The 13,818-nt window shown below is 36.1% G+C and overlaps 1 protein-coding gene across 4 annotated transcripts in view; it reads left to right on the top strand.

Annotated features, from left to right (window-relative positions):
* Window positions 1–13,818, top strand: part of NOL4 (nucleolar protein 4) — a 296,639-nt gene that overhangs the window by 196,657 nt on the left and 86,164 nt on the right. For all 4 annotated transcript variants that reach the window (XM_019930343.3, XM_019930342.3, XM_073790642.1 and 1 more), the window contains one exon: window positions 6,546–6,659. In XM_019930343.3, coding sequence (XP_019785902.2) covers window positions 6,546–6,659 — 114 coding nt within the window. The remainder of the gene's footprint in view (window positions 1–6,545; window positions 6,660–13,818) is intronic.

Genomic DNA, 13,818 nt, shown 5'->3' with positions numbered 1-13,818 from the left:
TGTGAAAGATCATTATTAAAGGTCAATAATGTTCTAAAATTAAGGCCAAAGCATAGACTATTAATTCATAATGAAATACTTATAATCACAGCCTAGATAGGGGTTAATTATCATCTTTGTTTTTAAACTCCTTTTAAATTAGTCAAGATATTTTTCTCAGGAAAACTGGAAAGTCCAAGGATTCTCACATAGCTGGGCTCAAATGTCAGGGATTTGCCACTCTCCCAATGCTTCTCTGTGTATTGGTTTAACTCTCAGTCTTGCTACCTGTTGGGAAGTGTTGCCATCAGCAGCTCTAAGCTTCTTTTCTTAAAACTCCCAATCCAAGAGCAATCTTCCAGCTCCAGGTCCCCATTTCCATGAAAGGACTTGGATTGGCCCTATTTGGATCATATGTCCATTTCTTGGATCAGTCACTGGGAACAAAGGGATGGGCTCCCGTGATTGGCCAGGACTAAGTCACGTGGCCAGTTAGGTCAGTAAGGGACTTTGCTTATCACATCCACCCAAACCTTTTAGGATGGGGTCAAGGCAGTTGAGCTGCTATTTTAGTCTGCATCCACCATGCTTATCTAAGATCTTGGATCATCAATGGTCCAGAATTCAGAACTTTTCTGATTTGGAGGACCTGATAAAGTACATACTCTGTTTCCTGCATAACACTCACATTGGGGTCTGGAAAAACATCCCATGCACAAATATATTAGTCTTCCTGCCACAAAACCTAGGAATATTCACAGAAAGCAGAAAAAAGAAAGTTTCTAAATATTCTCATATCAGTTTCTTCTGCCAACTGAGTTTACCCTAAGTTTTTGAAATATTTCAGCTCATACAATATTAGGATCTTAGAATTGCTGACAAAAGGTTGTGAGTCTATAATAAACACTCTTTGTTCCGTGTATATTATACCCTATGTACTAGGCATTGTACTAACTTGCAAAGTAAACGCTATGATAACAGAGACAGTATTGATTTTGTTTATCTCCGTATTTTTGGACTTGGCACAGTTCCTGACATACAGAAAGTGCCCATTAAGTATATTTGTTGGATAAACTAGTAAAGATATCAGTGACTTTATGTACCTTACTTCACGGAATTCTAACAACTACCCCCTGATATAGAGATTATTTTTCCTGTTCATAGCTTATTGACTGAACCTCAGTTTTGCCATTTATAAAAATATAAATAATGATACTCGGCAGAATGAGTGAGGCTCAGAGAGATTATATAGCAAAAGTAGTCAGGCAAATTGCAAGGAACTGATTGCATAATAATATCCAGGTCTGTCTGACTTAGTTGCTAAACTGTTACTTTAGTCCACTGATGTTGGCAAATGAAGCTACCTGGTCAGAAGAAGGGATCCCTTGGGAGCTGCATCTTTTTACACTGTAACAGTTATGTGTTCAGGCATGGGTACACCATTTTGGGGTGACAGGATATCATCCAAGCTGCAGAATTTTCAAATTATGTATTTTATAAAGTAACAAGTTTAGCAGAAATCATCTTAACTTAAAACTCTACCTAAATGCTGACTACCGAATTATTTGCTTTAATTATTTTAAAAGAGCTCATTCTACTTAAAATCTCAGGTTGATGTCACCGTTGCTCCCAATCTGGCTTGTCTAATACTTGATTAAGCTGTGCTTGAACACTGGAGTCGAGAGCATCGCCACAGTAACCCATGAACAGAGCTTATATTCTTGATTTCTTTTTACTTTTTATAATTGCAAAAAAAAAAAAAAACGTACAGCATCCTAAGCGTACAGCAGAAGTTGAGGACTCTAACACTGTTTAGTTTTAAGACCAAAAAATGGAATAGTTTGTTGGTGTGGTAGTAGGTTTTACATGCCTATATAAGGAAAGACACATTTACGCTGTGCCAACAGCAATCATATCTTAAGTCCCCAATTAAAATGTGACTTTTTAAACTCCAAAACCCCATGTGACTGTTTAGCCATCTGTTTAATGAAACGACCACCGTTGATTTGGGCATAGATAATTATTACAATAAGAACAGTGCTGGGGAAAGATCAGCTTGTCCCAGTTGAGTATGACAGTTAATTATGAAGAGATAATTAGTGAAGGCTAGTTAGCATTATCTCATATCCAGGAAAGAAATAGGTAACAAATCTCAATCTAGGTATAGATCATGTAGAATATGTGATTGTATACATCTTTGAATAATTATTTTTAAATATCTAAGATAGATACTAAATAGTAGATTTACTGAGCTGTATTCAACTGGAAGGAGCAGTGTTGTTTTCCATAAATTATCTATTGAACTCTTTGCATTTTGGTGAAATATTATTTCAAGTTATTACAGTGGAAGCTTTTGTGTTTTATGGCCACTCTTACTGGTGTAACAAGGAATCTTCAGCATTTATCCCTGGTGGAACCCATGACTACAGCCCTTAACACACTGACAGGAAAACACTAAAGAGATGATTTTAGAATAAGCTTTCCACCAGTAAATGTCACGAAGGAAAGGGGAGTCCCCATGAATATTGTTCTGAGAACTCATAAATAATAGTTTTAAATTTCTCTATGATAACACTGCTTCTATAAGGAGCAAAACTGATGAATTTCCTTCTCACTCTCTTGGTCTAAGTACTTTTGAGTTGTGAAATAGATAATAGCCACACCATGGAGGAAAAATAAGCCAAAGACTTTCATATTTAGTATCATATAACCGGGCACAGCATAATTGAGCTCTGTGTGTATTGACGAGCACCGGCATTTATTACTGGCTCATCAGTATTAGAACCAAGGGGATTTTTACCAGGATTGCCTCACAGGAGAGAAAGAACTTCTCTGCCTGGCTCCTGATTCTCGTTCTGGGCATGAAACTAAGCTTTATTATGTGTCATGTACCGTAATTTCTTGGCACTTCTGGTTGCCCCAACGTGAAAATCTTGTGAATTTAGATTGCATCAGTTTAGAACATGTGATGGAATTTAGATAAGTTCCATTTTATCATGCCATTAATGAAGAAGAGTTTTAAAGAATTAATAGGAAGCTGTTTTAGGAGGATTTTGATGACTTTAAGAGAAGGATTTTAGGAAGACCCTAATATAGTCTTCATTTCAATGCATAATGGAGTTAGCTGTACATGGACTCCTCCGGAGGAATGTGTAGTGTTTAAGAGCTCCAGCTTTCTTTAAACTCACTGAGGCCTTCATTGTAAAATGACAATAAACTTTACTAGGGATTATTAGTCCCAGTTTATCATCAGACTTAAAGATGAATTCAGGTGTTTCCACATCATAGCTGTGTGATCTTGGGCAAGTTATATAGGACTTTAATTTGGGTTTCTTTAAAATGGGTGATAAAAGTACTTTTTCTCAAGGGTTGTTTGGAAGAAATTAGATAATGAATCACAGATTTTTGTATTAATGCTTCCACATCTAAGCACTCAATATGAGTTAGGTATTATTAATATTTATCTTAAGATTAATTTAGAATGAATAGTACTGGTTTTCTCCTTGGAGGTACGTATTTTATCATGTATGTATTTAGGATATTGTAAATTCCTTGAAAAACACATATGTACCTATTAAACTGTAATATAGATTTTATTCATTCGTTCTGCCCTTCTCTCCAATGAGCTTGAGTCGGGTATAATTGTAATACAGACATGTAAAGGAATAACTTTGGTCTGCTTATTTTTGGTTGAGCCAACATTTTATATATAAGGATCTTTCCTAAAATATGTTATTAATAATAAATTTTGTAAAAGTACTAAGTATACCACAGAATTTAGGAGAGTGGAAGAGTTGAGAATTGGGAGACATGAAACCTGGCTTCTATTTCTAGCTCAATTTGTCCTTAGGCAAAAAAGTTTCTTCAAACTTTAAGGAAGAAACTGTACTGAATGATTTATATGACCATTTACAGTTATCGGATTATGATTCTACAGTAAACTCAGAACAACTCTATTTTCAAAATTATATTGTTTAACTTCTGGCCATGTTTAATCACGTATCTTTGCTTCTACTGATTTTTTTCACTTAATAGGAAAGAGTACATGATTGCTTTATCTTGAAGTTGACTTTTTTCCCAAAATCTTGAAATAATGAGGTTATCCAGTGACCTTAAAAAATATCTAGTTCCACTCAGCTGGGAAATTATTCTATTTTCTGAGAAGACCAATTAAATATACTTGGTAAAAACCCAACTGTGTCATTTTCTCCAAAAAGGAAAGTATATAAATTATTACACACAGTAACTTATACTGTTCTAGTAAAAGTCATTTCCCATTTTGTTTTTAAATATTAAAAAAGAATTTGAAAGGAAATGCTACCAAATCATTTTAATTAAAGAGGTATTTTACCTTGTATTCTCTCTGTTCAACAAACTATTAGGTGTTCAAGGAATGTATGTGTTTATTACTACAATTTAGTCAGCTTAAGGAAGCTCCATAGCCTTACATATTCCTAATTTTGAATAGAGGTACCAGGTAAAGAGAAAAAATAAAAGGAATGAAGAACAGAAACAGGTCTCTGAATTTCATGTGCCTGGCAATGATTGGATCAGGAAAATAGAGACTGCTGATATTTTAGTTAGCTTCTGTTAATTCAATCCCTAGAACTAGATGAAGTGTCTAAAGATGTAGTTTATAAAGGTGTGAACTCTCACTTCTATTTGAACAATGCTAGCTACAATGAAATAAATGATTTTTTTATAATGGAATGTTCTTATTCCCATTTTTCCTGTAACACTGTTGCCTCAAAACATAATTCAGTTGAGATGAACAACACTGTGTAGCCAATTCCCATGGGGTTTAGAGTATAATTTTGAGCCATGTTATGGCCATCTTTTAATGAAACACTGATTTTTGTAGCTTAGTATAGTTTCAGTTCTGAGCTAGACTACCTTATCCATATTCAATGAAGTACAGAATGAAATGAAGCACTATGCGTTTTGAAATGATATATACACCTTTATGACAATTTAAATATTTTTTAATGTTTACTTCATTTGACCCTCTCTGTTCCCAACACACAGTCCTGACTTTGTAATTTCCTTCTCAAAACTATTCTTCCTGCTACCTCAGGGGGCCTCTTTCTTTTCTTCCTTTTGCAAAAACGACATTCCAAATATCCTAACGCTTTATTGTCAAAGTTGTCTACCTATCATTTCCATCATCTCACAGGGTTAGCAGGTGGAGACTGCACCCTATGCCCTTCCTACCTTTTGCCTACAGAGGCTACTTTGGAGGTGGAAACATGGGGGAGTCAGGTGAGGCAGCAGCAGAAATTGCTTCCTAGTTCAAATAAAGTCAAAGCTGGGTCTCTTTCTGCACTGAACAAATTCTGCTGAAGAGTAGCTATTAAAACACTGTGGTCTGAATTTAGTTGTTCTAGAATACTGTTTGAGATAGAAATGCTATGGTTCAGTGTGCTAAGCACATCATACATGCCAGAGTTAGCAAAATGAATCAAGTACAATAAAGGCATGCTCACATTCATTTACAAACATTAATTAAAAGATCGCTAATAGTTGGGAGGCCTCTAAGAAATAATGTATGGCAGCCGTACATACTTTGGACTCAGGCTTTGAAAACCCTAAGCTGGCATATACCATTATAACAGGCTAGGTTGCTAAAAGATGCTTATTTTGTCATTTCATATTTTGCTATCTCATCTCGTTTAATTTTTACGTTACTTATCTATCATTTGCTTCTCATCATCTTTTAAAAAACTGTCTGGTATCATTAAGTACTTCATCTTTCAGTTAGATAATTTTTCATGTAATTATGGGAAAGAATGGAAAACTTTTCTGATTATCACAAATGATATGGAGAATCACAAACAATTTGTAGTTAATTAGGAGCTTAGTCAGGGGGTTAATGAGTTTCTACATGGGCTACACAGAAGATGGATATCCAACATGTACCTCTTACACTGATAATATTGACACATATTTTATAAGTAAAACAAAGCATGTAGGCACACATGCACATCTCACATCTAGAACACTGAATTTTTGTTATAGCAAAATTGTTCTAGGACTGAAGTTTTAGTTTGTTTTTAAGCTAAAGTAAGGTGTTTTTTATAAGAATTTTAATCACATCAATTGTGTCACAACTCAGACTGTAAATAGTCATAATATTTCATATTAAGATTGTTTGACATGGTCTGAGTGTCTGTCAGTTTTTCCAACTGTTTCGGCCCTGTCACTTGTTTTTGTTTTGTTTTGTTGTGCATTGTCATATGTTATAAGAGAATTAAAGGACTTGTTTTACTTGCAAAACCCAGTCAGCAATTTTACCACTGCCTGTTCAAACTCCAGCTTAATGGCCTAGACTAAACACTTGTGACAAAGGAGCTGTGGGAATGGATGATGGATCTGTAGCAACTCTAGCTTTAACCTCTAACTAGCTTTCATTATTCATCTTTGCAATTTCCATTTCCTCTTTCTATTGAAATCAGTTGAGTTGAAATACATGGATACTCCTGCACATCCTATGAGATCTGAGTATAGCATTGGACTGTTAATGATACTGTTAATAATTTTTTCATGTTTTTTTCTCTCTTTTTTTTTAGTCTCGACCTATTCCTTCCCACCTTACTTCAGCAGTTGCAGAGAGTATCTTGGCTTCAGCCTGTGAGAGTGAGAGTAGAAATGCCGCCAAGAGGATGCGTCTGGATAGACAACAGGTACTGAGGAGTCTTGGGGTCTGGTGACCACCAGCTATAGCAAATATGGTTAAGTTAATCTGATTTATGGAGAAGAGCAGAATCTCTGGAATGGATTTAAAGTCCACAGAGATATCGTTTTTCTGTCTTTGTGATATGAATTTAAACTTGAAAAAGGCGTGTCCATGAGATCAGTAGAGATGCAATGACAAAAATTTCCTGTGATGAAAAACGGACAATTGTAAAATTAATGAGTTAAAATTCTGTTCAGTATCCAATGTGAAGGCTAATGACTTATTTAAATAAGAGGCTCTAAATGATCATTTACAGTAGTTTTGTAAGTTTACCTGATTGTTTATAATAGTGACCTGATTATGGTCTTTTTGAATGAAAATGAACCTCTCTTTAATTTCCTCTGGTCCATTGCCAAATATCAATAGATTATGCTAGGTATGGGGAAAACACAACATAATCTTGAAGACCAGAAAGCCATAAAATGGGGGTATAAAAGAAGGAACATCTATGTCCTGGGCTTACCTTCACATTAACAAATCATTTACTGTATAACCATTAAGTATCATCTTTCTACATCTCTTTTCTAAGGCTGTATATCCATGTGATGTAGATGTACTCTTGCGGTGTGCAGACTTCTCATTGCGGTGGCTTCTCTTGTTGCGGAGCATGGGCTCTAGGTGCCTGGGCTTCAGAATTGTGGCATGGGCTTAGTTGCTCCGCAGCATGTGGGATCTTCCCGGACCAGGGATCGAACCTGTGTCCCCTGCATTGGCAGGAGGGTTCTTAACCACTGTGCCGCCAGGGAAGCCCGAGACTTTTGTCATTATTATATCTCTAAAGTTTATCTTGCTTAAAATAAGTTACAGGCCAATATATAATACCATATTTAGCATAGTGATTAAGACTGCATATTCTGGAGTTAAATACAACTGATTTTGATTCTCAGCTCTACCCTTACTAACTGTGTGACCTTCAGGAAATTATTCCAATTCTCTGTGCCTAGTGTTCTCATATGTAAAATAACAATAATAACAGTACTAATCTTACAGGGGTGTGTGAGAACCCTGAATGATAGATTTATGTTAGGTACTTAGCAATTTGTCTGGCATGTGGTAAGCATCAAGAAAATTCAACCTAGAAAAAGTTATTTTAATTGATGTTCTAGCTTTTCTGTCATTGCATTGGTATCAGTAAGACTATAAAGAAGCATTAATAGTACTATCTCAGATTTAGGAGTTTTGAATTCAGACTAAGTCTACTTGAGAAAAGATCATTATTCTAGAAATCAGAATAGTAGAATTCTGGGATTGAAAGGAATCTCCTGGTTGTCAGTTCGCTACATAGCTCATCCAATCTACACTCTAGAATATCCCTGAATCATAGAGTCAATCATATGTGCAGTTGTCATGAAAATTAAATGACTGATTCATGTTATGTACTGCCTACTGTCTCCTTCTACAAGTTCCCCAAAGCTGGTCGTCCACAATATTTGGTCTAATCACTTAACCACTGTTGACCTAATCTGTAAAATGGAGGATACAAATGTATAGTTATTTCTTCTTACTGTGAATTATATAGACTTCACTTGGCACGCAGCACAAAGGCTTCTACCAATTGGATTTTACACTTTCATCAAAGCATGGAGATGTGGGAGCAGGAACTCCCTTAACTGGATCTAAACACTCTTTGCCTAAGTAGAGACAACCAGAGTTCTTTTTGGTGTTGGCAATGGTATCATCCTTTTCTAGGCACATTCTTAACCCAACTCACAATTCTTAGAATTTTCCAGTGACTCAAAGATTCTTCATTGTGTCCCTGCCTTTCTGTTGGTGCATGAAGGTTCAGAAATGAGACAGTTAAAATCTAAATTCTGTTCAGCTGCACACATGACTACTTGCTGCCCCTGGTTAGCCATATGTAGGGCTGTAATTATATGTGTCCTTCAGAGTTTATGAAACTTGATAAATTAATTGGGCTTTATAAAGCTATGAACATGAAAGGTACTATGGATGTGTTAAATACTTTATTTCATATGTCCACCTTGCCCCAGGGTCTAGAGGAGGCAGCCTCAGCCCTGAAGCAAGTAGGCAAGGGCAGGAGCCTACTGCCTCGTTAGGAATCAGATGACTCAGGGCTGAGGTCAATCCCCAATGAATTATAGAATATACTCAGCATTTCTTTTCTTTTCTTTTTTTAATACATTTATTTATTTATTTATTTTTGGCTGCTTTGGGTCTTTGTTGCTGCTCGTGGGCTTTCTCTAGTTGCAGAGAACGGGGGCTACTCTTTGTTGCGGTGCACGGGCTTCTCATTATTGGGGAGCATGGGATCTAGGTATACGAGCTTCCATAGTTGTGGCTCACGGGCTTCAGTAGTTGTGGCTCACGGGCTGTAGAGCGCAGGCTCATTAGTTGTGGCGCATGGGCTGAGTTGCTCCACGGCATGTGGGATCTTCCAGGACCAGGGCTTGAACCCGTGTCCCCTGCATTTGAAGGTGGATTCTCAACCACTGTACCACCAGGGAAGTCCCAGCATTTCTTTTCTTTTAACATGAAAATCTGGAATTTTTATGTTACCCAGAAAATCCTTTTTCATTTTGGCAATTCAAAAAGATGGGCAGAGTCAGACTTCACATTTATATTGCTATGACATAGCTCAAATTGTCTTTATCTTTGTTATTTAGATATTATTTCACTACTATTTACTTAAAAACAAATCTATCTCAATGATTTTGGCTACAGTTCATCTCACCAGAGAGACAGAGGCAGAAAGTGAGAAAGATTAGAAACATCCACTTGCTGGTCATTTATCCCCCATCGCTTTGTACTTGCTCTTTTTGAGGAATGACGTATATTCTCTTCCAAGGCTTGTTGAATTTCCTGATTAATGTGAGGGTTCCTTTGGCTCCTTTTCTCTATTTAAGTTCTTTCAGTTAAATTAGCTTTTAGTTTTATAGAAGGGATCACGTAAAACCAATGGTCAAGGGCTTCCTCGGCAGATCCAGCCCTCATGAAGAACAATGCAGCACAAGTGTGCTGGGTGACAGTTTTTGCGGTGACTGGGACAGATGGAAAATCAATGGTAGGCTGTGATGTGACACCTTTGACTCTACTGCAAAGAACACCATAGGGGAACTGGCATGTTAGTTGCTTGTGACATAATAAAAGGTGAGAAAGCAGGGGGAAAAATACTGAAAACTGATGCATCGCTGAGTTAAAGAAGAAAATCGCTATTAGTAAACCAACAGAAAACCATCGGCCCAAGACCAAAAAATATTTAGTAAGCCCACGGTTCCTGCTACTCTGTTTTCTATAGTACTGGTGAATTCACTGTGACCTGTACCTCTTCCTGATTTTTCCTTTGTTCTGTTAGGTTGCTAATGAGTGGGCATGTTATTAAAAGAAACATAATGGTAGGTATCAAGGTTGAAAATATAGCCACATAAGCCCAATGTCAGTTTTAATACAGGCATTTCATTTTGTCATGGATGTATTTGAAGACTACCGAAAACACCACGGTCAAGCTGTTTTTGAGTCAGGCAGCTCTCCTTTCATGTTTCCTTCTGTATTTGCATGTACTTTTGGTAACGTTTATAAAATTTCACAAATGCATAATTGAAAGAAATATTTTTCAGTAGGATTTTATGCTTAAATGTAAACATTGTGATAGTAACTGAGATAGGGTTTGAAACCTATTTCTGTAGCCTTTCAGCCCACACTTCCATACCCCTACTCTCAGTCATCCTTGGCTTTCATTCTACTTCTAGCATTTGTCTATCTTATATACAATATTTTGGAGAAAGAGAACTTTATCTTTGAGTGTTCTACCATGTGTTTCAGCACGGCCCTCTCATCCAAAGGAGAAAAAATATAAGAGAAACAAAGTACCACCTGGAGTAGTTCGTTGAATATATTGTAATTCCTCTGTAACACATGTAATTTTAAACAATTGAAATAGAATATACTTCACAAGTCATCTAACTGTAATAGGCCTTATTTTCTTCATTAGTAATAATATTAATAACAACAGAACAGCAGGAACGTGTATGGATGAAGCACTGTGTGAGGTGGGTTGCAAGCCTATTTTATGTAACTGTCATCACTTTTCATGAAGTGGAGACATTGAGGCTCAGAGCTCTTAGCGCAGAGCTGCTCAAGATGGATCCCCACTTGGATCCAATCCTTGTGCTTTTCAAAATCATGCTTATAGTAACATTTAAAAAAAAATACTTTCAGACATGCAGGCTTATTTTTGATAATTTAGGAAATAGAGTAATGTATAGAGAAGAAATATAATTGACTAGTAATTCCACTATTCAGTTTTATAATTCTTTCTACTACTCTATCTATGCAAAACGTCCTGTTTTAAAAAGCAAAATAGTATCACATTGTATCCTTCCATTTAGCTTAATGTTGTGAATATTTATGGTATCACTATGTAAGTTTATCAATTACTTTTAGAAGCCCCTTAATACTCCATCATGTAGTATTTTCCAAACTATTAAATGTTGATTTTGTTTTTCCTACCATAATTTGCCTGTGAAAAGGATACCTTGCCAGTTATTTTTTTAGAATAAATTATGAGACCTGGGTCAAAAACCAGCAAGGCTTTTTAAGCTCTTGATATATATAAGGTCCATGCTCTTAATTTCTACCTTATTCCTATAAAAATAAGCGTTTCTGCTTGTTTTATAAACATATGCCTATTAAAAGCTTTTTTTAACTTCTAAGAATCTTTGATTCTTAACCAGTGGTTCCTAAACCTTTCAAAACATAGCATGTCTGTTTTACAGTAAACACCTCGGAATGCCCCACTTTTAGATCCTGAAATGCAATTTATAGTTAATATAAATTATGCTCACAATTTAAATATGTAAGGATAATGTCTTGATTTTAATATAAATAATACATTATTTATTTTAAAAGTAACATATAATCAAATAACATGTATTTTGGTGTGGAAATATGGGGATTCCACATCACTAGAAGATACAATAAAGTCATCAGCTGCTTCTGCCTGTCCCTCAAATCAATGAAGAAGCCACAGCTACAACTGTCCTCTGATACCGGTGTATTGTGGCTCACAGAATTCAGTGACATGAACTTTACAAACGGTGAAAAACTAGTGGTACAGTTCCAAACAAAACAGCACAATAGTCCCTCGATTTACAAGGTAGTGTATTCCTGAGACAATTCAACATATATTTTAAAACAGGCACAAAAACTTTGTTTTTATACCTAAAATGAAATTAAACTTTAGGCTCAGGAAACCCTATTCAGGCTTTCACCTACAAAAATATCCAGCATGACTTTTTAAAATTCACATGGGAACAGGGACAGTTCTTAGTTGATTGGTACTGCCTGGAGAATGTCTGAGCTTTCCATAAGCTGGTCCTCCCACTTCATGCCTATTTCACCTGCTATATATTTTCCAGATGTCCCCTAGAAGGGGTAATGCTGTTTCTGAGAAGCACTGCTATGGACAACTAGTCTAGGATTTGAATACAGGAATGAGAATAATACATTCTCAGATCTATTCCTTGATAATGAATTCATAACTCAGCTCCTCCCATTTTGAAGAGACTGGGCTTGAGGTTCGAAACCCACAATTTTCCATAGATTTGCGCCCATTATGTCAAATGAATTCTCCATCCTTTTTTCTACCTTCTGTTTACTTTTTTGTTTTTAAATTTGCCAGAGCCTAAAAGTAAAAATTGGATGCTATAAGATAAAAATAACTTAACCAGGCCCTTTGGTTTAATTTTATTTCTTTGCAAGAAGGAAGCAATTAAGTGTCAATGGCTATAGCAATTCTGCCCCCAGTCAAAAAACTAAGCCACATATGATTACTAATTCCAGTTGTATTTCTAAAGTATAATTCCATTTTGTATTCATCGTTCAGCTATTTTCAATATCTCCTGAGATTACAGTTACATCCTTTTCCAATTTGGAAGTCACCATCAATTAAATTACCATGTTTAACATTTACAATAGGGACACCACAACATCCAACAGTTTGCTACAAATATAATGCCACAAAAAGACAAGGCTCAATAATCTTCAAAAATGCATGTTTTCATCAGTTTCAATCATTCATAAATATGCTGTTTGCACACTCACCATTGGAAGGGTGTGACCAGGTGTACACTGAACCATCTATTCATTCACTTGGTCTCTAAAATGCCTGGCAGTGTTAGTAAGTAATCATATTCCACAGGAAGAGAGGTTTTTTCCATCTGGGAAATAGCTAACAAGTGGATATTGAACCATGACCTTAAATTCATGTGCACCGAGGGGTGGACAAATTAGTAAAGCAATCCAGAGAGACTTGAATACATTCTCACTACTGCAAACCAACCATCATACCTATATAATACCAGAACAGACTCTCAGAATGGTTATAATCACATTTTTAAATGATAAAAATAGGGAAATATTATATATTTCCATTATATTTTTGTAAACATAGAAACTTTATAAACATAAAAACTAAGGAAAAGTAAATATATATATCAAAATGTTTTACAGATACATAAAATATCACTTATGGATAACTACAATAGATATTTACTATTCTAATTTAAAATTTTTAGTTCATTGTGCACATTATATAATATTTGAGAAACACAGTTAAAAAGTTTTAATGGAGGGCTTCCCTGGTGGCGCAGTGGTTGAGAGTCCGCCTGCCGATGCAGGGGACACAGGTTCGTGCCCCAGTCCGGGAAGATCCCACATGCCGCAGAGCGGCTGGGCCCGTGAGCCATGGCCACTGAGCCTGCGCATCCGGAGCCTGTGCTCCGCAACGGGAGAGGCCACAACGGTGAGAGGTCCGCGTACCAAAGTTTCACTGGAATATTTATTTGCTCTGTAGGGAAGAATATTTGACCTGTATTCTGTTGGTATTTTGTGAGCAAGATAATTGCTTTACAAATCTGTATTCTTTCAGCATTAACTTAATAATGTGGCTGGACTTCAAATATGTATTATTTCCAACTTGAGGTCTTGCAAGATAACTTTTTAATGGCAAAAGTTTAAAATTCTTATTTTTCCAATGTGTTTGAACTGCTCCAGGGAGTTCCTTAAATATCTCATGTATCTGTATCAGCAAGGGATATGGTTAATAGGAGAAAATTAGCTCTAAGTAGTCCTAAAGTAGTTTATTTAGC

This window comes from Tursiops truncatus, chromosome 13, assembly GCF_011762595.2.
Source record: "Tursiops truncatus isolate mTurTru1 chromosome 13, mTurTru1.mat.Y, whole genome shotgun sequence".
Lineage (NCBI taxonomy): Eukaryota > Metazoa > Chordata > Mammalia > Artiodactyla > Delphinidae > Tursiops > Tursiops truncatus.
Note: the sequence above shows the minus strand (reverse complement) of the source record. Positions and strands in the feature narration are given on the sequence as shown.